Here is a 24,344-nt window from a genome sequence, read left to right on the forward strand (position 1 = left end):
AGTTTTTTCTTGGAAATAAATGAAATTGAAATTGAAAAAATTGATGAAAGTGAAGATAGCGAAAACTATACGTATGACGAGGTGCGAGCAATTTTGCGCTATGCATTAAAATCAAGTGAGAGTTAAATAGTTCAGTTTTATTCGTTTTCCACCAGACTGAGTCGAACAGCTAACTAGGAAAGAAGTAAAAATCATTCAGTATGAACTCAGAACCAAAACCAATTTTGAAAGTAAAATCAACATTTGTGAAAAATAAAATGAAAAAGACAAAGCTTCAATGTCCATGCATCCGCTTCATTTTAACAATAATGAAAAATAAGAAACAAAGTACAGGTGTTTCTACAACGAGCGTCACCGATCGAGTTGCAGCTGAAGTAGATAAGAAAACAAGATTAGAGTCTGCTCTCAAAGTGACTAAAAAGTCGCGTGTTATTCGCTTGCCAAAAATTGGACGCACTGTACCATTTCTCATGAGTTTATTCAACGATCTATCAACCACAAGTACAGTGCGTATGGATACGAGCGAGATAGCAAGAGCAGTAAATGTTATTTTAAAAGTCAAAAGGGACTTGGACGGCGGCAAACAGTGGACTGGAAAAATGGATATTAAAAACTTATACTTGAAGCTGTACAAGTCAGGCCTAGTTTTATATCATAAGAAATAAACTATTTTCAATTATTCACTGTAATCCGTACAACTCTGCCTGGAAATAAATGTATCAAAAATAAATCTTGTGTTTTTTTTTTAGTTTCCTGGGAATCTATAATTTTATTTAATAAAATTTCTTCTGTTTCTCGTCATACTCTACCCGCTTGTGCTCGTCATTCACTCCAACTCCTCCTACGACTCATCCACTTCTCCTGCTCCTCATCCACTTCTCCTGCTCCTCATCCACTCCTCCTGCTCCTCATACACTCCTACTGCTCTTCATTCACTCCTCATTAAACCACTACTGCTCCTCATTAACTCCTGCTGCTCCTCCTCCTGCTCCTCATACACTCCTACTGCTCCTCATTCACTCCTCTTGCTCCTCATCCACTCCTTTTGCTCCTCATTCACTCCTCTTGCTCCTCATCCACTCCTCCTGCTCCTCATCCCTTCCTACTGCTCCTCATCCACTCCTCATTAACTTTTCCTGCTTCTCATTAACTCCTCCTGCTCCTCATCCACTCCTCCTGCTCCTCATACACTCCTACTGCTCCTCATCCACTCCTCATTAACTCCTCCTGCTCCTCATCCACTTCTCCTGCTCCTCATCCACTCCTCCTGCTCCTCATCCAATCCTAACGTCTAAGTGCGAAAATTTTGCATTGACACGAAGGATTATTTATGTATGGACGCTAATTTTTTTTACATGCGAGAATGAATGGGTCAAATAAATGTTTTGATTTTCGATGAGAAAAATCTGATTGAGGTTCAATAAATGACGATAACGAGGTCACTTTTACTGACTCAACCAATATGCTAGAGATCATTCAATAAAACCGTTAATTCAATAAAGCCATTAATTCAATAAAACCGTTACCACAACACTCGAGTTGTAGCTTTCGACACGTGTGGTATCTTTTTCAATCACGTGTCTGACACGTGACCATTTTATTACGTATAACACGTGTGTATTTCTAGCGTGGGAAAAAAAATAGAAAAAGTTGATCGAAAGTGACTACTCGTCTACTATAGACTACCTTTCGTTGCTTGTTTATGTTTCTTCTTATCTTTTTGCTTTGTGATCCTTTTTCTTGCATTTAAATGATTAATTTCTTACGCTTAATTTGATTTATTGAATTTATTTATGTTTATGTTTATATCTTTGATATCATGTCCGGAGCGATAACGGAGGACTTGACGCAGTCTAACTTCCAAAAAAAGAACGAAGAAAATTTTTTGAGACGCGGCAACTACACTCACGGAATTTTGAAAACCGACACATTTTCTGTTCTGTGTTTTACTGGTTTTTTGTGAATTTTGCATGTATTTTTATATGGAGAAAACAGAAACTCAAGTAAAACACAGAAACAGAAAATTTGTCGGTTTTCAGAATTCCGCGAGTGTATGTATAGGCGAGATTTCTACTTTCGCCAAAATGTCCAATATCGCAACCAAATTATTTTTAAAATATTCTCACTTGAAATACAAAGAAAATGAGCTATCACACGCCTACCAAAGTGCTCAGGAACCGGAGATATTGCGATTTCCAAGTCGTCATTTTGAGTACAAATACATGAAAAATGGCGTAGTCCAAACAATCAAAATCTTTCAACTTACTCTGTATGTTTCTATCTATCTATCTATCTATCTATCTATCTATCTCGGAAAGTAGTCAGCCAAACTCCGTGAAACTTTGCAGGAACCTTAGTCAGGCCATTAGAACTTAAGAGGCATCGGCACTTTTTCCTACCACAAAACCTGAAAAAACGACCCGAAAACTGTCGATGTATCTCTTAGGAAGTCATATAAAATGATTCGAATATGTTTCAGAAAGGTAATTTGGACTTTCACCGTTGGAATTGCAGTCTTACATTTTCCAGAAATTAATAAAATTTTAATAAAATAATGAAATTAAAGTACCTCTGTTTTGAGCTACAATTTTCACAAAACTGCTCACTTTCCTGACAACACCAAAAATATCACAACACAAGAGCGTACTATATAAAATACTGTCACTGATTCGGTTGGAATTGCGGTCACAAATTTTTAAAATAAATCTTTAAATTTCACAAATGTTAAAAAACAAACTGCAATAGGTTTAAGCATTATCAAAATATAATAAATGGCGCCACACTAAATCGAATCATTTCCGAAAAATGATTCCAAAAATGATGTCATTTCGATGAAAATGCTACTTTCAGTAAAGTGGACATATAAGCAGCCAAATTTTTGATCTAAATAACAAAATAAATTTTTGATAATTTAAACGATTTCAGCCTTTGTTATACGCTGATTACCAGTGCATACATTGTAGAAATTGATTTCAGCAAATAAATGACAGAAAATCTACATATTTAAGTCAAAATTGTGTGTGTTCAAATTTAAATTATTGCGCTTTTCCGAATTTCCTAGTTGTTTTGAGTTGTGATCGTTGGATGGAGCAAGTATCAATTGTTAAGAAGAATCATGTTGGAGTGTGTCTTGGGAGGAACAATTATGCCTCTTAAGTTTCATTCATCATTATCACAGGAAAAATCAGAATTTTGTGGAATTTGAATTTGAGGTGAACGATTCGATGAAAAAGTGAACCAAAAAATACATTTCAACGCTTCCCTGTATGAAAATGACGTTAAAAAGACCTTCGCACTTTCCATTTTGAATTTCGCCCGCACTTACGGCGTGAATTAATTAATTTTCGGAACAATTTCTCTCATATAAAAATGTACAGCCATTTTGTGATGGAAATGTTTTGATGATGTGTTGTGATTATTGTTGTGACTAGCACTGTTTCCCGGCCTTCGGCCGGGTCGTGCTGATTCCAGGAGTATTACTCAAAATAAAGTTTCGTTACTTGTGAAACTATCAACCCAAAGTGTCGTATCACATGCATCTGATCAATATCTCTAATATTAGAAAGGAAAATTACAAGTTGAATTGTATTATTTTCTTTTACAAAAATATCTGAGATCTGAGATAAACTATTCTATTTTTATCTAACGAGAAAACCGATACAAAGCCGAAAAGATGCACTTTACTTGCGGAAAACTTCCGAAATACATAAAGCCTGCAAGGTCGTGGAAATATAATTACATGTAAGTAGTTTTGGGGCATCAAGGGTCTTGTGGGGTGAAAGTTCATTTAAACTGAGATATGAGCAGTTGGAAAATGGGTAAACATTTTTCAATTTCGGTGAACTCTTAATGATTCCTCTTCATGCAAAATACAACGACAACATCCTTTCTTATGATAATTACTGATATCAGGATTCCAGCACCACCAACCATACATGGGTAGTGACACACATTTAATGGACCTTTGGAGTGAAAATTTGAGACTTGCTTCCTCCACTCAAACAATTTCGTGCACAGGAAAGATTTGGCCAAAATACGTGTTGTACTTACTTTTTAGGAATCAGAGTGTCACATAGTGTGACATAGTGTCAAAGTTCGCCCATCTTGGTTTTCTTTGTTTTTGATAAAGAAATAATGAAAAAATTCATTCGGATTCTAGTGCTTAACACCTAACGTGGCGCATAAAAATAGGTCCACTGTAAAATGCGTCTGACTTCGGCAAGGCCGTTATCAAAAGAATCCCTTGACACATATGCTGTAGAAATAATTGTTCTGCATTTTAGAAAAAGGATTATAAAAATATAAAAATCATTGAAAGTACAAAACGTCCAAATCTAGGCTATAGTTTCATTGAAATTGACAATGAAAAATGATAATTGAAACAACAAATACTCAAGCTTGGATTCGATGGTGAAAAATAAGAAATGACCGCAAGAACATAAAAATGGATCGCAAAAATTAAAGAATTGATCGATATAAAATAGAATAAGTGATCGAAAACTGTCACAGTGATCAATTTTTATACTTTTTAGCGATCAATTCTGTATTTGCGACCAGCGATACAACACCAACTGGGTTTTAATTCAGTTTTCAATTCCTTGCGGTGTTAATCGCTTCGAATATTAACTCGTTCCCGAACACCGGACTGCCAAAAATGTAAGGCCATCGAATACATTTGTCTCTTGCCTTTATTATAAAAGATGTACAGAGAATTTGTTTATAAGAATTTTAGATCAGTTGCTGAGAATTTAAATGTTCAGCGAACACGCCCACAATTTGTGGGAAATATTGTCCTCACTTTTAAGGGTATTTAGTGTAACCCTAATTATTACATTCATTTTAACGTTATTATTATCCCTTTGTTCGTGTCTTATTTCCCAATATTCTTTCGCTCGGGGATTTAAATTAAATCCTAAAAAAGATTTTGTAAATTTTGTCGCGAAAACGTTTTGAAAAACACACTCTTAGGTTCTGCTAGCTGATTCATCTGAGACGGATTTTGAAAAAATAAATGAGATTCAAATGTAGTTTTCGAAAAATGGCGTTAGTTGACGTTTTTCAAAATCGCCTTGTACTGCCTAACATGCCGTTCCATCGGAAGCCGATTTTGAACAACGGCATCTGGGGACTGACCGGCTGATCTGTCGATTCAAAAAACGGCATCGGCGAGCTGACCCACTGAATTCTCGGAGGCCAATTTTCAAAAGGGCCTCGCTGGGCTGACTGGCTGATCTGTCAGAGGTCGATGTTGAAAAACGGCCTCAGAAAGCCAACCCGCTGACTTCTCGGAGGCCGATTTCAAAAAATGGCCTCGGAGGACTGACTGGCTGATCTGTTCGAGGCCAAGTTTGAAAATCTGCCTCGGAGGACTGACCGGATGATTCGTCGGAGGCCGATTTCTAAAAATGGCCTCGAAGGGCTGACCGGCTGACCCCTAGGAGGCCCTTTGGTGCTCCGTGGTGCTCCGTGGTGCTCCGAGGTGCTCCGTGGTGCTCCGAGGTGCTCCGAGGGGCGTCGTGGTGCGCCGATGTTCAGATTTATATGTATAGAAGTTGGTTGTATTCGGTCGCAAAATTAAAATTTTTTTGAATATTATGGTTACATGGTGGGCAATTAGAAAAATTTGGTCACTTTCGGGGTATGTTGGGTAGCTGGAAATATTTGGTCACTTTCAGGGTGTGTTGGGCAGCTGGAAAAATTTTGTCACATTCAGTGTATGTTGGGAAAAATTTGGTCACTTTCAGGGTATGTCTGGCAGCTGGAAATATTTGGTCACATTCAGGGTATGTTGGGCAACTGAATTCAAAATTTCGAATTTCGTCAAATTTTCGATTTTTGTCAAATTTTTGATTCTCGTCAAATTTTCGAATTTCGTCAAATTTTCGATTTTCGTCAATTTTTTTAATTATAACTGTTCTAAAAAGCAGTGTTGAGTACACTTTTAAAACGACTGATATCCCAACAAAAATCTCTTCGAGAAAAGTGTGACGCAGTCTTTGAAGTACAATTTCTAAAATAAATGATATCGCTAAAGTTGACGCTCACAGCTTCGTTACGCAAAAATTAAATTTTACACCTAATTAGTTCAAACAAGCTGGCTAAGTTTTTCTCATCATCTACCAAATAATTTTTACCAAAAAAATTTGACTGGAAACAACCAAAATTTTACCAAAAAAATCTGCGTGAATCATGTAATCGTTCATAAATCTGCCTATTTTGAGTGAACCCAGCCGAATTTATCCAAAATAGACAGATTTTCATAAACAATTAGTTGCTAGAATTGATTTGTTTAAAAAAAAGTGAAGGTTACAAGTTCCAACTCATGATATGTATAACAAATAGTTACAAATGAATTGATTGAGTGGCAATACAAACAGACAATTTTATATACCTCGAGACATAATGCCAAAGTTCCACTACCAATTCCGAGAATCTACACATAAACGATGAGACTACGGTAACATTTTGAATATTATGCACTATAATGCTATAAAACGTGAGGGGGAAACAACTAGAGGAAATGGTGGGACATACGATCGAAGAAAAGGTTGGAGAATAGGAAATAATTTTATTGGAATGGTCGGCAAAGCAAAGGTAGAATAGGAGGTACAATATAACTAGATAAGGGAAAATTACAGGGTATCTCAGGGGTAATTGTAATTGACAACGACTGTTGCATAAATGAAAGGAAATGGAAGCAAATGGGATACGGTGTTGACTTATTGCTTGCCCCTCGCTAAAAGGTATTATGTGATAATGATACGGGTTAACACTCTCTGAATTCGAACAACTAACAAACCTGTTTAATAGTTGCATTGTAAGTGTTCAAAAACGATGACAAAACAAACATTGCACTAACTGTTTACACACAAGTTTTTATCACTTTTATCGAAATTAATTCTAAAACTAATTCGCAAATTCAAACAAATGAAATTCTTATTTGACGATTGCAGAATCGGTAATGGTAATTTAGCAGTGCGACTAATCACATTATATACTCTAACAAGATTGTTCAGAGACGAACGAAGCTTAATCACACCCAATCAATAACTAAGTGATGCCTGAGAAAGTTTCCTGTACGGTGGTTTTGTTAGAGGTGAGCGGGCCGAAATATTTCAAAATTTGAACGTTTTGAAGATCATCAGAAACTTACACGCTATTAATAGGCCTGTACGCACCTTACATAAAACTTACAGTTGCGGGAGTATTTTTTATCGATGTGCGGAGAGTCAGATGAATGTGAAAAGTTTCGAGACTCAGGTTTCTGAGACGTGCTCATGAACAAATTTACCTAACTAATATATCTGTTCAATCTGTACAAATCTCGTAACCAACGTTCTAGAACGGAGAGTTACACTCGAAGCCATGTACTTTTCGACTCAATTTGAACAAACATCAAAGCCATCGGGAAAAGATCCGGGCGATCTGCTCACCTCTAGTTTCTCCCAAATTTTTTTCTTTCTATAGTTTAAATCACGTGCTTCTAAAATATTTAAATTATTATTCAAAAAGCAAAAAAACCAGTTGCGATCATAGCAGTTCCGTACAAAATCATATACCTGACCTGGTGCGTATATACATACACCCATTGCAAGTATCAAACATTTTTGTATATGTTTCGATACCAATTGAGAAACGTACGGCTACTACCGACCAAATCTGCATCAATTTCAGTTATATACCTTTCAGAGAAATTAAACATTTTCAAAATCGATTAGCCCTTTACATACAAACAAACAAAATTCCGGATTATACAAAAGACATATTAAAACTAGTAGCCCTTAGTAACATCGTACGGGCTTTAAAATCTGTGCTAAAATAATCCACAAATAAAATAATGGTCATTTATTGAACAGTATTTTTGTTACTTTTTCATTAAAATCATTAAAAATTCTCAAATGGTACTAAATGGTACTTTACGTCGCAGTTATGCAATCCTACAGTCAATTTATAATTACCTAAATAGCTGCTTGGTTATTTTACTAATTATTACTAATTGGATGCAAATTTGTTGTTGTAAGCGTTCACAAACAATTGATAAGGAGCTTTTATTGGTATGTTGTTTTCAATGAGAACATAAAAATGTTTATAAAAAAAACGAACAAACAAAATCGTGAAGAGCGTAACGTTGAAGAAACCGCTTAGTCATCTGATATCGACAACAAAAATAAATCCCAACAAAAATCTCTTCGATAAAAGTGTGACGCAGTCTTTGAAGTACAATTTCTAAAATGAATGATATCGCTAGAGTTGATGCTTTCAGCTTCGTTACGCAAAAATTTAATTTTACACCTAATTAGTTCAAACAAGCTGGCTTAGTTTTATCTCATCATCTGCCAAATAATTTTTACCAAAAAAAATTTGACTGGAAACAACCAAAATTTTACCAAAACACTGCTTTTTATAACAGTTTACAGCTCTAATTCAAAAATTTGACGAAAATCGAAAATTTGACGAAATTCAAAAATTTGACGAAATTCAAAAATTTGACGAAATTTGAAAATTTGACGAAATTTGAAAATTTGACGAAATTCGAAAATTTGACGAAGAAAGTAACTCTATCTGCAATAGCTCTAAAACCCTATTTGACCCACCCACTTCCAATTTTTGACATTTTTCACATATGCTCATCTGTTCTACTCGTAAAACTCTGAGACTTTGCCGAAGAAAGTAACTCTCTATCTCTCATAACCCAGAAAAATATTAGTCCTTTCATCCTACGCTCGAGTAGCTCAAAATTTGGTCAATCTGCTACTCTAGCTCAACCAGATCTGCACCAATTTTTCTAATTATTTTTTGTTCGATTCGTGTGGCGAATACCTTTCATTTGATGGGTCTTGCGCCTCATTAGGTTTCAATTCAGCTGAGCTACAGCCGAAAACGCGTTCCCAACCATCGAAAACCACACTCAGAAACCACTTCGAGGCCAATAAAACAAAATTCTGATTTTTCCTGGGGTAGTGGCGTATCACATTTTCATTTTTTGCCCACCCTGAGGCTCCTGCAAAATTTCATGGAGATCGGCTGGACCGAAAGATTTTGATAGTTTGGAAAAAGTCAATTTGGTGCATTTTCTAAGAAAAATGACCAACTTCAAAACGATGTATCTCCGGCAATTTTAAACCTACATAGTCGAGTGATAGCTCGTATTTGATAGAATACGATGAATAGGTTTTGTGGTGATAAAGTCCAAAGGGCAGAAACTGAAATGTTCGGCTATATATAGTTGCCGCTTCTCTTCGTTCTTTTTTTGGAAGTTAGACTGCGTCAAGTCCTCTACTATCGCTCCGGACATGATGAAAAACTCTGACTAGATTAGTTATTCAAAAAAACAAAATGTGCATTAAACCAAACGCACTGTACTCTGTACTGTTGGCGTAGGGCGTTGATCAAACAATTTGCGATACCTAAAAAAAAAGATTATTTTTATTGCAAATGATACCAGATGATCCGATTTCAAGGTTTCAAACGTTTGTGAAAAAGACATTATTTATGTTATGCCTTTATGTTACAAAAATGAGAAAGAAATCTTAATAAGACTATCAGCATCAAACAACCCGTGCCAGCATTTATTTTGGCCACGATATTACAAAGTAAATGCCCGATTAACCTGTTGCAGACGGCAAGTATATGAGCAGTATCTGGTCTATTACTTCCATCTATCAAAGGATTTTTAATCGGTTGACTTCAAATCTTGTATTTAAATTTTTTAACATGTATTTTGCCATATAAAGGATCATAATACCCAGAGCTTGTCATTATTTTTCTCATCATTATCGATAACAGATGAATAGCCGTATGTGACAGGTAAAGAAATACCAATAAATTTTAATAAATATCAGCAGTGAGCTGAAAGAACTCCGAATTATTATGAAGAGTGTGTGAATTGAGTTCAAATTATTCAAATTTAATTAGAAGAAGAATAAGTTATTAAATACCATAGATGTGCTGCCAACTTGAAGTAGGCACGCAGCATATCAGCTGATGTTAAAAAAAATGATTTTGCTAACAAAAAGTTGATTTTAACATTCTTATGTTAAGTAGTTGTGATTACGAATTGTGTTACACACACGGAATTTTGAAAACCGACACATTTTCTGTTTCTGTGTTTTACTTGAATTTCTGATTTCTCCATATAAAAATACATGCAAAATTCACAAAAAACCAGTAAATCACGAAACAGAAAATGGGTTGGGTTTCAAAATTTCGTGATCAATGGTCAAATAATCGTAAAATGATGTTGGCAAATGATCCCCTGCTAACCAAATCCTTTTACGGTCCAGTTACAAAAACTGTATGTTTCTTTGAAATTAGGTTTTTTTTATGAAATTAACATGGAGAGTTGACCAAATTGACAAAACTCAACTTTGAACTCAAATTTTTCGGTGATTTCGGCTCGGCAAGATTTTCAATAGGACAACTCTACATTAACATTGAATCAGTAATTTTTCTTGCTTTTTATTTAATTTGGTTACTTTTTATGCTTTAAAATGCAAAATTAAACTTGAAATAACAAATTAAACTCAATTCCAGAATAGCCCAGGCTAAATGACATGAACTTTTGGTCACCAAAAAATGGGCAAATTTCATGTCAAAATGAAGCTTTTCCATAGGTACATGTTGTTGGCACCCCCACCATTCAGTGCTGTTTTAGGATAAGCCCATTATTTAGTGTTGTCGAATGAGCCCTCACTCGAGTTTGGTGCTGTTCAGTGACCAGAGAAAAATGTGTTTGAAAGTATGACATATGTCATTTTCGACATTTGACTCCGGATGGGTACGAAACATATTGGAATGTATACTTATAATTTAGTGCTCATTTAGTGCTGGCGAATGAAACCGGTCCCGAGTTTGGTGCTGCCTGTTGAGAGAAGTTATCCAACTTTTTGTTACAAAAGGCATGTCGTTTTTGGGGTTTCGGCTCGTAATTAAAGTTTTTTTAATTTTATATTTGGGACTATTTAATGTACTAATTTAGTGATGGCGAATGAACCCTCACTCGAGTTTGGTGCTGCCAGCTGACCGGAGATATTACCATTTTACCTTAATCTTGGAAAATTAATTATCTCACGTAATTTGACAGCACTAAATGAGTACATTATCGAGAACTAAATATAAAACTAAAAAATTTTTAATTTCGAGCCAAAACCCCTAGAATGACATGCTTTTCTAACAAAAACTTTGATAACTCCTCTCAACAGGCAGTACCAAAATCGAGACCAGTTTTATTTGCCAGCACTAAACGAGCACTAAATTATAAACCTAAGCCCTAACATGTTTCGAGGCTATTACATCTTAGTATTATCAAATGACATATTTTATGACCTTGAAATATTTTTTTTCTATTACTAGAGCCCAGTTGTAAGTCTTAAGAATGGTACGATTCGTCAGCACTAAACGGACACTAAATTTATCATTCATTTCAACCGAGTCAGTGCCGCCTTTTCCATATGGGTAAAATGGGCAAATGCCCGGGGCGCCCGAAGTAGAACAGAAGAAAATAACGCCCAAAATCCTTTACAAAAATTTAACTTCAACAAATTGGCGCCAATTTTTCGAATTGCCCGATGGCGCCCAAAAGCTAAAGGCGGCACTGAATCGAGTCAAAAAAAAAATAAAAATTTTGAGGTATGCTACTGCATACTGAATAGTCATTGAATTGCACTAATATTAGGTCGAAATTTCTCTATACGGTAATAGAGGCCAAATATCAGTAATATTTTGCTTTTTTATGTAGTTTAATAATTCTATTTTTTAATTGCAATCAAACAAATCATCTCCATTGTTTTCTGAAGTCATGCTTAAAATTTCATCGTAGATGGACTTACCTCACTTAGGCACTCAATAGAACGGCACTGTTGACCAGATATATAGCAAGTGGGGTGTTGTTGGAAAGCTGAGACTAACAGCAAAACAAATCTAAGCAGTTTGGCTGCGAAAAACTATAATGAGTGTGACTTAGGTGTTGCTGAGTTTCACAAATATGGCCAAAAAAGAGAGAAAAATTTTGAACCACTATAAAGTTGCTATGTAGAAAATTTGGAAAAGTAATTTTTTGGATATTGGTAGAGCTAATGTCCCTCTACTTGTACAACTAATTACCACCTCTGTGAATCAAGTATCCACGCCGGTAGAACCTTTCAAAGATCGTCATTTTTCAACTTCAATGTGTCGCCACCTGTCCACCTTGCATCCATACGACAAATTTTTTGTATTATGACCATTAGAATTCCATTCCCTATCGATTGCAATTCCAATCAGTTCTATCGCACCCACAGAGCACTCTAGGGAGCCTTGGTACGGGTGCTCCGGACTGCACGGATGAAAATCAAAAATTTTTGTGGAACGTTGTTCAGGGTCACAAGCAGACTAAGAATATCCAAAAATATCAAATTTAATTAAACTCCATTCAACCACACCGTGAAAAGCCTTCAACGTTTTGTTATCTGCTCGATGTTTGGTAATCTCTTTCGATAAAAGCCGGTTGAAGATATATTAATTTGAAATGTCGTCTTGTTGTTTCGAATTTTTTAAAACATTTTCGGTATTTATTGTTGTCATTCAATTGGTCTTCGGAGTATTTCCATGGTTGTACAAAAATGTGGTAGGACCTAAGTTCCTCGAAGCCAGTAACCTTCGTCAGTACGGAAATTGGGCATGTAAGTTACTAAATGCTGATGATGCAATAAACAAAGATATGAAATTTGTATACTCAAACTGATAAGCAATTGCGCAACATTTACATTTATAGTGGTGACTGGAGCGACTGATGGAATTGGCAAGCAATTTGCGAGATCAGTACGAAGTTGTTGCTTTTTAGAAATGAATTCATTTTACGATTTCTTTGTTTTTTCAGCTAGCTCAGCGAGGATTCAATATTGTTCTTGTGTCACGTACACTAAGTAAATTGGAAAGTGTAGCTAAAGAACTTTCGGAAAATTTCAATGTTCAAACTCACACCATTGCTGTGGACTTCCTATCTGGTCCTGAGATTTATGATCAAATCAAACAACAAATTTTAGGGAAAGAAATCGGTGTGTTGATTAACAATGTTGGTATGTCCCATGCAGCACCTGATTACTTCCTCAATATTCCCGATCGTGAGAAAGTAATTCAGGATATCATCAAGTGTAACGTCACTTCCGTTCCGATGATGTGCAGTGTAATATTGCCTCAAATGGTCCAACGTAAAAATGGTCTTATTGTGAACATTGCATCAGTGGTAGCTGTGATTCCTGGTCCCTGTTGCGCACTTTACGCAGCGTCAAAAGCTTTCATCACAAAATTTTCGAATGATTTGGGAGCTGAATATGGATATCAGGGAATCAATGTACAAGTTTTGGTTACTGGAGGTGTTGGTAAGTATCTGTCGACAATTCATAATATTTGTCACAATGTCAACGCAACAGTTTGTTTCAGAAACCAAAATGAATAAAACCAGAGAAACCACAGGAGATGACAGGTACACAACACCAACAGCCAGCGTATATGTGGAGTCAGCGCTTCGTTATGTAGGCTATGCTCGCCAAACAACAGGCTATCTTCCCCATTCACTAATGGAAATATCTGCGCAATTGATGACCTTCATTGCACCGTCATTCACAGTGGGTTTGTTCAAGAAGCTAATGCTTTCGTTACGTGACAAGGAAATACAGAATGGGTCATATACATCAGCAAAGTAAAGCTCGTTGCATGGACAAATTTGTCAAGACTATAGGGTTAAGAGACGATGAGTGATAAATAGAAATCAAAATAAGTTTTTCCTTTTTTGTGGGTTTTGTGGGTTTGCCGACGTTCAGCTTTATAGAAGAAGAAAAGTGTGGCATTTACAACTCGAGACGTAGGCGAGGGATGCAACAACACTAGTCAAAATTAATGAAGGTATAGGTATGGTCTAATGGCAAAATTTGAATGGAGCGGAGGAAATAGCGATTTCGCATATTTTGCATTGGTTTTGGTGAAAGGTGAGTTTGTTTCTAAAAAATCGCTACTTTAAAGTATTACTTTAATCTAAGTATGCGAATATTTCCATACCTTTTTTTCGTGACATTAGCAAAATTACCGTTAAGGCAGCTAATGGTATTATTGGTAGCAAAATACTACTCTATTTGACGTGTTAAACCTCTATTACCCTGCTAGATGCTTTGGCTAATGTCAACATGTAAGGACAGATATAATTTTGTTGCTCAAAAAGTCTACTGCTAGGGATCAAAGGTGCCTAAAGTTGACCGAAGTTGACTAAAATTACCCAAAATTAACTTTTGTTTAAATTTGGTAGTTCTGGACTACTTTCGAAAAATGTTTTATATGCGTTCGACAGGGTTCATCGAACCTTGCCACTACAGCTTCTTACTCACTTCCCAGATCGCATCGTCTTGCTGTTATCATCCTTTGAAAATTGTGATTTTTTGACTTTCCAAGGCCACTGCTCTGCAACCAGGTGGAGTAGAGTAACTATTTTTATACGAACGATCTTGCAATTAGTCCCTCTACTAATCACAATATAAATTGGGACGCTAGGCGACTCGACGAACCATGGGTGATCATGAGGAGTCATTGCATCCCGACCTCAAAAATCTCCCAGCTGTTCGAGCTAATTTATAAATAAATGAAATACTTACTCACCCCTAGTCAATATTACAATAGTATTTTGCATAACAAGGGGCGAAAGTAAAAAAATTCAAACGTGTGAAGTTTGCAGCCCGCGCCGCTGGCAAGATACACAATGGTTATTTGTGTACCTGTTTTGGACGATTGATTTTAGGCAAATCAACCGTCCCAAACAGGTGCACATGTAAGTTTTCATGCAGAGGGCCTGAAACCCGAGAAAATTCGAAAAATTGCCCTCTTTTCGGCCCCGAAGCATGAAAATAACTATTAACTCTAAATCATTACATGGTTGGATGTGTAAACGCGTCCAGATTTCAATTGTTTTCAATTGAAGAAAACTCAAATCTCATTTCTGTTCAGTTTTTGTTTGATTGTTTTTTAGCAGTATACAATGTTACGACGAGATCCGAAACAAATATGAAAATCCCACGCGTGTGAATAACTTGTTCGAAAGATTTCTTTCATTGTCGAGTGTTGTGTAGTAGCACAATCAAATCGAATTAAGTAGGCAACTAAAAGTGTTGCAAGCATTAAAGCTTCATAACAAAGCAGGAATAAGAAAATAATTTCCGATTTGCGACCGTTATCGCAATAATTTTTTGAAATGATGCAAAATCCTCAGGACAGCAATTTGGAAACAAGTTTTGAAGCACAGCAACCAATTGCATCCAATGTGCTGAATGGTTACGACGAATTTATGAGTTGGCGAAAATCATGGAACATAAATTCGCTCACCGAAGAAGTGTTCATCGAATTTTTCCGCGAAGCGGCTCAAACTCTACCACCGGAATTGCTGCGGACGCTATTTTTCACATTGAAAAATCGAATGCGATCTGTACACAATGTGAACTTGATGGAATTCGCTTCGTTGAATGCTTTCGTTCAACAGAAAGGATCTATCGGCACGAAGAACACACATGGGAAGGCAAAAAAAACTGGGACTAGAGTAACAATTAATTTCTCTAATGATGAGATCAACAAATTTTTGACCGAAGCTCCAGATTCTAAGTATTTGGCAGTTAAGGTGTGACTCAATTCCATCGTATATCAGTCGATTGTAATGATTAAAAATTATTTTAATTGCAGACTGCGACTGTGATCGGAACGCATACTGTCTGCGCCTTCACTGATATTAGACTTATCAGAATGAACATGGTAAATGATTTTGGTTCCGGGATTGTTGTACGAATTCCACAACGAAGAGCCGATAGAACAAGGGATAATGTCACAATTAGTGGAGAGTACGCTGCCATTGTACGAAAATATCTTCGATTGAGATTGAGAGCACCGATCGAAATCAAGACTACAAAATTTTTTATTCATTACCGACAAGGAAAGTGCTGGCCTGGAGCAATTGGAAGAAAACCCATTGGCAAAATGGCTGAAGAAATAGCTCGGTATCTGAAATTGGAAAATCCGGAGAACTATACCACAGAAAGTTTTCGAATGATTTCGCCGAAAATGGTTAACAACGGATTGCATACCGACGCGACTGAACGTAGTTCTTCCACCATTCCATCATGCACTATCACCGGATCTGAAGCAACTTCCTTCAACGTTGGCATGAGCAACGCAACGAATTCTGTAGACTATATTAGGTAAGCGGCAAGCGATTGAAATGTTAAATCGTGTGAGTAAATTCTGACCGAACGTACATTTTTAGTCTATCATCCTCGGACGCTGAGGACTATGGTCTACAATATGGGCTCAGTGGCACAAACGATGCGATTGATGTGGACCCCGATGATAAAGATAGTCGAGCCCCATCACCTAGGTCGAACGAAAAGATGTCTGATGCTGATGTCAGTGCTGACATATTCAACAAAAGCCTTACCGTAACACATCGAACGGTGCAATCAAAGATTGACGAGCAGGCGAAACAAATTGTTCGATTGAAACAGGTGGTCGAGGATCAAAGCTTGGAAATTAAAATTTTGAAAGATTTATTGGCGGATTCAATGAAACGAAGTATACGGGATGAAATGTCAAGGTAATTGTCGTGAAAAGTTTTGATTAAAATACAGAAATTTCTATTCGGACCAACAATGTTTCAGCCATAGGTGTCCCCAATTATAATTATAGTGGAGGTGTGATGCAAGTCCCTTTATCCACTTACAAAAGAACTGATATCGGTGGGAGTGATGCTTACAGCTTCGACTCGCAAAAAGAAAAGTAAAAATTTTACCTAAGAGGGATTCTTTTGAAAAACAGCCTTCCGAAATCGGGCGTGTTTTCTAGTGGAACTTTTTGTAGGTACCTAGAAAGGACTTCAACCCTAGAAGCCAAAACCACTCTCAAAAAACTTTGAAGAATCAGTAATGTAAGAAGCAGCCATAGTATCCCTCACAGTCACATCCCACAAGAGTGATTTACCATGACTCCACGGTATCAACATCATGCCGTCTGGTCTTTTACCATCATCTCTTGAAACACCTGGGGGCTGTATAATATTTGGGACACCTGCACTAGAGAAAGCATCGATCATGTCCGGAGCGATAGCGGAGGACTTGACGCAGTCTAACTTCCAAAAAAAGAACGAAGAAATTTTTTTTGAGACGCGGCAACTACATATAGGCGAGAATTTAAGATTCTTTCCTTTGGCCTGTATCACCACAAATCCTATTTTATCTTATTCGCGCTTCAAATACGAGCAAAACGAGCTATCACTCGACTATGTAACTTTAAAATTGCCGGAGATACATCGTTTTGAAGTTGGTCATTTTGATAGAAAATGCACCAAATTAACGTTTTCCAAACAATCAAAATCTTTCAACTTACTCTGTATGTTTCTATCTATCTGTCTATCTATCTGTCTATCTGTCTATCTATCGACGGTCGATCTCGGAAACTAGTCAGCCAATCTCCATGAAATTTTGCAGGAACCTCAGGGTGGGCATAAAAATGAAAATTTGATACACCATTACCCCAGGAAAAACCAGAATTTTGTTTTATTGACCTCGAAGTGGTTTCTGAGTGTGGTTTTCGAGGGTCGGGAACGCGTTTTCGGGTGTAGCTTAGCTGTATTGAAACCTACAGAGGCGTGCGACCCATCAAATGAAAGGTATTCGTAACACGATTCGAACAAAAAAATAATTAAAAAAATCGGGGCAGATTCGTTTGAGCTAGAGTGATTAGAGTGACCAAATTTTGAGCTACTCGAGCGTAGGATGAAAGGACTAATATTTTTTTTGGTTATGAGAGATAGAGAATTACTTTCTTCGGCAAAGTCTCAGAGTTTTACGAGTAGAACAGAGGGGCATATGTGAAAAATGTCGAAAGTTGGAAATGGGTGGGTCAATTGGGGTTTTGGAGATATTTCTTGAATGGTGGCAGATAGAGAATTACTTTCGTCAAATTTTCAAATTTTCGAATTTTGTCAAATTTTCAAATTTCGTCAAATTTTCAAATTTCGTCAAATTTTCGAATTTCGTCAAATTTTTGAATTTCGTTAAATTTTCGAATTTCGTCAAATTTTCGAATTTCGTCAAATTTCGTCAAATTTTCCAATTTCATCAAATTTTCAAATTTCGTCAAATTTTCAAATTTCGTCAAATTTTCGATTTTCGTAAAATTTTTGAATTAAAACTGTAAACTGTTATAAAAAGCAGTGTTGACTACACTTCTAAAACGACTGATATCCCAACAAAAATCTCTTCGAGAAAAGTGTGACGCAGTCTTTGAAATACAATTTCTAAAATGAATGATATCGCTAGAGTTGACGCTTTCAGCTTCGTTACGCAAAAATTAAATTTTACACCCAATTTTAGTTCAAACAAGCTGGCTTAGTTTTTCTCAAAAATTTGACTGGAAACAACCAAAATTTTACCAAAAAAATCTGCGTCGCATGCGGCAGATAAATTTTCTTGCTGATCTGTTCCTGAACATTTGCCACTTTGCGACGCAGATTTTTTTGGTAAAATTTTGGTTGTTTCCAGTCAAATTTTTTTTTGGTAATAAAATATTTGTGAAAAATTCGGAAAATATTTTCCAAAGAATGTTCTCTGAGAAACACCAAAAAATCTACTTCAATATGACTTTGGAAATTCATCGAATTCATCAAATTAATCCAAAATCTCATATTTTAAAACTCCTGAAATGCTCCTTAAATTATCGAAATATCCTCCTTTATTTCTTAAAAAGGAGGCCGAATTTTGAGTGGGCTCCCTGAATAAGAATCGGAAGAAAATTTCTCTAAAAAAAATCTACCTCGCTGCAACTAACCAATTTGATTTAACCATTTCAGGGAAAACGCAATGGGTTACCGATAATTAGGATTGATATTTCGAACACACGCCTGCGAATGTCAGAAACTTGGAAATGTTGAAGTGACCAGCATGAAATCATTCGTGTAATGATAAGAGAGAAACTTTATGTGTGATATTCTCATCCAGTCTTAAAATATGAAATAAAAACTTTTTTTTTTAATTTTCTGTACTAAAAGAAACGACTTTCAATTATTGAAATTCAGTATGTAAGAAATGGATCATTTAGTTGGCATCAAGTGCTTATTCGTTAACCATTTTTAGCGTCAAAGAGCGACAAGCAACAGAGCGACAATGATCATGATCTCGATCAATAGTATATTTCATCACTAGAATCAAAAAGATGTGTTTTTGACCAAGGTGGTGAAAACGTCCGAGGATGGTTAAGCAGCTTTAGCTGCTTCGGATGTGTCTCCTTTTAAATTTGTCATAGTGTTTGGATCGTCAGAAGCGAGTAATATATGTATAATAGACTAGAGGATGGAAAGTGGGTCCCACCACATACCTTACATCACAAGTCATACATTCTTTGATGAGTGTTTGGTATCGTTTGAAACCTGAGGGTCTCCTCAAAGTAATCTGGTGCTGCTTGAGGCGTTTATGGAATTTGTAGGGAATTTGTCAAAGTTCGCCGAAGGAGGAAAATTTGCAGATTTTAGCAGATTTCGGGAACTCAATTTTTTTTTTTTAATCGAAAAACTGGTTTTATTTTGTTTTTAAATCATGCCCATCATTCCCCTTACTAGTCTCATTAAATTTACGAACAAAAAAAAACCGAAAAAAATTCGCTATGCAAATTGGTTCAAATTTTCGAATTTTTGCGGAGCACCCAAAAACTTTTTCATCGTAAAAGTTTGGAAACTGAACGTGCAACGATAATAGCGAAGTATCAATTTTAAAAAAATACATAAGTTTCACCTCAGTTTTAAAATATCATTTTATACAGGAAAAATGGAAAAATCGGGAAACTTTCATGTATCGAGTCATGTATTGGTGAACCCAAAAGCTCTATTTCCTCCATTAAGCGAATACCAGGTAACTTTTCTGAGATTACTGAATACATTGAATTTTTATGCTCTTTGGTCGCATTGATGAAAAGACTTCGTCTCGACGAAACATACATAATCATGCAAAAATTATTCTCTCGGTATACGAATTCACACGTATACTGTAATTTCGTGGTTTCAATCCAAGTGATGCAAATAACTATTCATTAAAAAATGAAATTGCGAGTCTAATATAAGCTCTCAATCGTTTGGGTTTGCATTCTTTGCTTTTGTTTGATTAAAGCTTGAAATGCAGGCGCACCGAGTTCTGTACACTGCGATTAGGTTATAAAGCAATGTCTCATACAAGAGCTGTTCACACGTATCTGTTTTGAAACGAAAGGATCGATTGTATTTGGTAATTTGGCTTGTTGTAGCCCGAGCAGACAAGCTTGATTTTTTGGTTTATAAGTATTCTGTTCCACGCTTTTTTACCGTCTTTAAAATTCTGCTTTTAACCTTTTTCATTATTCATGTCATTAATTACATAACTGTCTACACGCGTGTGTCTGTACTCCTCATATGAAAGTTAACATAAATTTATGGTTCCTCTCTCTCATTTGTATACACCGTTCATACGGAAAACCAGCATTGTTAATAGTAATAGAACTGTTCATACGTACGTTATATTGATTTTGATATCCATGAATTAAAGATGAATTTACTTTAAAAATAAAATTCTTTTCGGAAATGATGAATTCTTCAATATTTCGTCCAGAGTATTCAGAATTGAGTAGGACATTCACCAATCAACATAGTTTTCAGAAGAAGGAATAAAAAAAATGTTTCGCACACGTTACGATGAAGAAGAAAAGCTCTGGTCGGGTATTGATATGCCGAGCGTTTTCAATGAACGAGTTTCATTAGGACATGCAATACTGTGGACATTGCAGAAAAATCCAGCAAAAATCGGTCAAGTATGTAAGTTTTGTTAGCCAGTAAGCCTTGCTCTTCAGTTCTTCTTTTCGTTTTTCCACCAAAAGATAAACAGCGAAACGAAAATTCAGTTGACCAATGCGGATATTCGATTGAAAACCATCCAAGCTGCTCAAAATCTACAAAAGCTTGGCTACGGAAAAGGCGATGTGTTCGCCATTTGTGCACGGAATAATCATTACGTGGCTCCGATTGCTTTTGCATCGCTTTGCCTAGGCTGTCCATTGAATACGCTGGATACTTCTTTCGGCGAACCGGAGCTTACGCACATGTTGTCGATTACGAGACCGAAAGTGGTTTTTTGTGACGCCGATGTCAGCGAGTTGATTGAATGTGTTCTAGAGAAGATTGAGATTGAAGCGAAAATTTTCACATTCATTGGTGGAGATGGGAATTCAATACCAGTTGAAGAACTGTTTACCGAAACGAATGATGAGGACCATTTTACGTAAAAATATTTTTCCTTCGTTTTCACAGTAATTTCACTGAGCAAAATGTTTTGTCCTAACTTAGTGTGGCGGAAGTGGATGGTGAGAACGATGTAGCGTTCATTATTTGCACATCTGGCTCGACTGGCCTTCCAAAAGGTTTGAGTGCATAGTATTCGATACAAAAACTGGAATAATCGTTCCCGTTCACACAGGAGTTTGTCTGTCGCACGCAATCTTGTTGAATCAATGCAGTCAATTCGATAACGATCACCAGGACATAGTTTTTACATTTAGTTCACTGTATTGGATATCTGGTGTGATAATTTTAATAAGCACAACACTGAACGGAAGTTGTCGCATAATAACAACCGAAAAATTCACTCCTGAATTAATGGTTGCTATTATCGAGGAACATCAAGTTACACAATTTGTCAGTGCAAGTCACTATCTGGTGTTGGCATTGGGATGCGAACAATTCTTTCGAGCGAATTGGTCAAGCGTTCGGTCAATTTTATGTGGTGGCTCGAAGCTTTCAACTGTGGTTGCATGTCAAATGCTTCAGCATGTGAAGAATGGTGAAATCCGGTCCTGTTATGGAATGAGTGAAATGGGCGGGGTTATGTCAAGTGGATCCGTTAGGGAATTAAGCGATGAGTCTAACGGGAACATTATTCCGGGGCTTCAGATTAAAATCATTGACGACAATGGCGATCGTGTGGGTGTTAACGAAGTGGGTGAAATCTGTACAAAATACAAATACAAATTCATTGGCTATTATGGCAATGAAGAAGCTACTAGAGGTGCCACAGATAGCGAAGGATTTTTGCTCACTGGTGACGTTGGTTATTTTGACGAAAGTGGAAACATTTATTTCGTTGATCGTAAAAAGGAAATGCTAAAATATTGTTCATCGCAAATATCACCGATCGAGATCGAACAATTTCTGATGAAACACGACTACATCCAAGTGGCATGCGTTATTGGCATACCCGATCCGGTCGCTGGTGACCTACCAGCGGCTGTTATTATGCTACGCGAAAATGCTGAGATCAGTACTGAAGTAGTCGAAGGAATGATTGCAGGTAAATTTATGAATGAATGATTTGTATGTAGAGACTCTACCGTGGGTAATGTTTCGACTAAAATTTTGTACCTTCACAAGATCATTTCACGGACTACAAACAGTTGAGAGGTGGTGTGTATTTCGTTGATGCGATTCCACTGACTCCATCGGGAAAAGTTGTACGTAGAGTTGTCAAAGAGTTAGCCATCGAGCTTTACAACAAGAGGAAATATTGAAAAGTAAAAACAAATCGAAATGCTTTACATTCAACATCTACTACACGTGAGCTGAGTTTACCTATGTGTTACACGAATACTTCAAGAAAGTAGTTATGTCTCTAACAATTATTTGTGCGAAGAGAACTTTGCATTTGGAAGGAAATAAATCTAAAATTTGTACAGCGAACTTTTATCATTTACACGTTGATATAAATCCATCGGCGGGTAATGTTTGCAATCAATCTTGGGTTTATCCGAAATTCATTTCCTTAAATTGAGCAAAAGAACAATCTGTTGAGAGGAACCCGACTATGTTCATATTCACCACCTTTATATTATGTGAATCTATGTACATTAACTACAGTTATATTAGGAACGACTACGAGAATAAATAAAGTTTAGTTCGTATCGTAAAACCAACCACGCAACGTCTTATAATTTAACCCAAATACTCTGCCATTACAATCAACATATTTCGTTCACGATCAAAAAAAAAAATACCAAAAGCATTGCTGCTCTGCTGGTAAACATCATATCCATCATATCCCACAAAAACCTCAAAAGAACTGATATCACCCAAAAACCTCAAAAGAGGGAAAGGTGACGCTAGTACTGTAAAAATTAAACATCCAAAATATTTGATATCAGTTTTGGTGACGCATTCTGCGCCTCAACGTAATCAAATTTAAACAAGAGGTAAAACGCCAAAAATTTTGCGAAGAAACCAATTTTTCAATTTCATAATCTTCGCACACATTTTATAGGAAACCCATCCACACAATAGTTAATAACTATTAGTTATTTATGACATTGAGTGCAAAGTACTTAATTAGGCTCTAGATGTGTAATTATGACAAGAGGCCGCAGGCCGTGTGTCATAATACACGTCGTGAGCCTAATAAAGTAATTTGCAGCGAGATTTATACAACGTTTTATGCAACAGAGGCATCTAAAGTTCGACGATTTCTCACTTTATGATACTCAGTTGCATAAAAGATTGTCAAAAGTGAGGTTGTGTTGGCTTCTCCGTGGATGACGATTGACATTTTGAACGGCCTTGGAAGAAACCTATATATAGGCGAACATTTTAACGTTTCCATACTGAACAGAATTTAAAACAAATGTTTACGAAAGTACTCTTCAAACCAAGTTCAACGAGCTATTCGTTAACGAATATGGTGATATGGTTGAAAATGTATGAAGATACTTCAAGTATAGTGTTTTCTCCGGATGTAGTGAACTGTTTTTAATGATATATAGCTCGTTGAACTTGGTTTGAAGAGTACTTTTGTAAATATTTTTTTTAAATTCTGTTCAGTATGGAAACGTTAAAATGTTCGCCTATATATAGTTTTCTTCCAAGGCCGTTCAAAATGTCAATCGTCATCCACAGAGAAGCCAACACAACCTCACTTTGAAGTTTTGACGAACAAATTTGTTTAAGTTGCGAATATGTTTGCTTCTGTGGATGACGGTCGATTGATTTCGGCCCAGGGCCTATTTTTCGAAATTTTTTCCAAAATTTCCAAAAAACTGCGAACGTTCAAAAACCGAATTTTTCCATAATTTCGAACGGTTTTGGCAACTCCGATGATTTTGTTTGATTATTGACGCTCCCATCTTTCAAATTAATCATGCTCGACTTCATTTGAAAGCTGATAGTGTCAAGAAATAATCGAAAGTCAGCTAAAACACAAGGCTGAGTTCAGGAGTTGCCAAAACCGTTCGAAATTGTGGAAAAACTCGGTTTTTGGACGTTCGCAGCATTTAAAAAAATT

At 36.4% G+C, this 24,344-nt stretch overlaps 4 protein-coding genes across 5 annotated transcripts in view; 3 read left to right on the plus strand and 1 right to left on the minus strand.

Annotated features, from left to right (window-relative positions):
• The window catches only part of LOC119072514 (facilitated trehalose transporter Tret1-like), a 31,822-nt gene extending 24,807 nt beyond the window's left edge, over window positions 1-7,015 (minus strand). The window contains exon 1 of the mRNA XM_037177756.1: window positions 6,800-7,015. Within this exon, the coding sequence (XP_037033651.1) occupies window positions 6,800-6,850 (51 nt within the window). The 5' untranslated portion in view covers window positions 6,851-7,015. The remainder of the gene's footprint in view (window positions 1-6,799) is intronic.
• Window positions 7,016-12,462: 5,447 nt separating this feature from the next.
• LOC119072518 (very-long-chain 3-oxoacyl-CoA reductase-B-like) lies at window positions 12,463-14,141 on the plus strand. The gene is made up of 4 exons (XM_037177763.1): window positions 12,463-12,659; window positions 12,752-12,798; window positions 12,857-13,358; window positions 13,420-14,141. The coding sequence occupies exons 1-4, from the start codon at window positions 12,506-12,508 to the stop codon at window positions 13,680-13,682; spliced, it is 966 nt and encodes a 321-aa protein (XP_037033658.1). The 5' UTR covers window positions 12,463-12,505; the 3' UTR covers window positions 13,683-14,141.
• Window positions 14,142-14,944: 803 nt separating this feature from the next.
• Window positions 14,945-19,050, plus strand: LOC119072515. Of its 2 annotated transcripts, none has more exons than XM_037177758.1 (4): window positions 14,945-15,634; window positions 15,697-16,208; window positions 16,274-16,628; window positions 18,950-19,050. In XM_037177758.1, the coding sequence occupies exons 1-3, from the start codon at window positions 15,215-15,217 to the stop codon at window positions 16,602-16,604; spliced, it is 1,263 nt and encodes a 420-aa protein (XP_037033653.1). In that variant the 5' UTR covers window positions 14,945-15,214; the 3' UTR covers window positions 16,605-16,628; window positions 18,950-19,050. The 2 variants fall into 2 exon arrangements, with proteins under 2 accessions (XP_037033653.1, XP_037033652.1); XM_037177757.1 differs by having other exon boundaries at window positions 16,274-16,600; window positions 18,854-19,050.
• Window positions 19,051-20,523: 1,473 nt separating this feature from the next.
• LOC119072526 (4-coumarate--CoA ligase 1-like) lies at window positions 20,524-22,728 on the plus strand. Its single transcript, XM_037177774.1, has 5 exons — window positions 20,524-20,835; window positions 20,902-21,302; window positions 21,368-21,441; window positions 21,498-22,367; window positions 22,448-22,728. Exons 1-5 carry the CDS (start codon window positions 20,701-20,703, stop codon window positions 22,582-22,584), a joined length of 1,617 nt encoding a protein of 538 aa, XP_037033669.1. The 5' UTR covers window positions 20,524-20,700; the 3' UTR covers window positions 22,585-22,728.
• Window positions 22,729-24,344: the final 1,616 nt, after the last annotated feature.

The sequence above is a fragment of the Bradysia coprophila genome (genome assembly GCF_014529535.1).
Source record: "Bradysia coprophila strain Holo2 chromosome IV unlocalized genomic scaffold, BU_Bcop_v1 contig_81, whole genome shotgun sequence".
In the NCBI taxonomy this organism is placed as follows: domain Eukaryota; kingdom Metazoa; phylum Arthropoda; class Insecta; order Diptera; family Sciaridae; genus Bradysia; species Bradysia coprophila.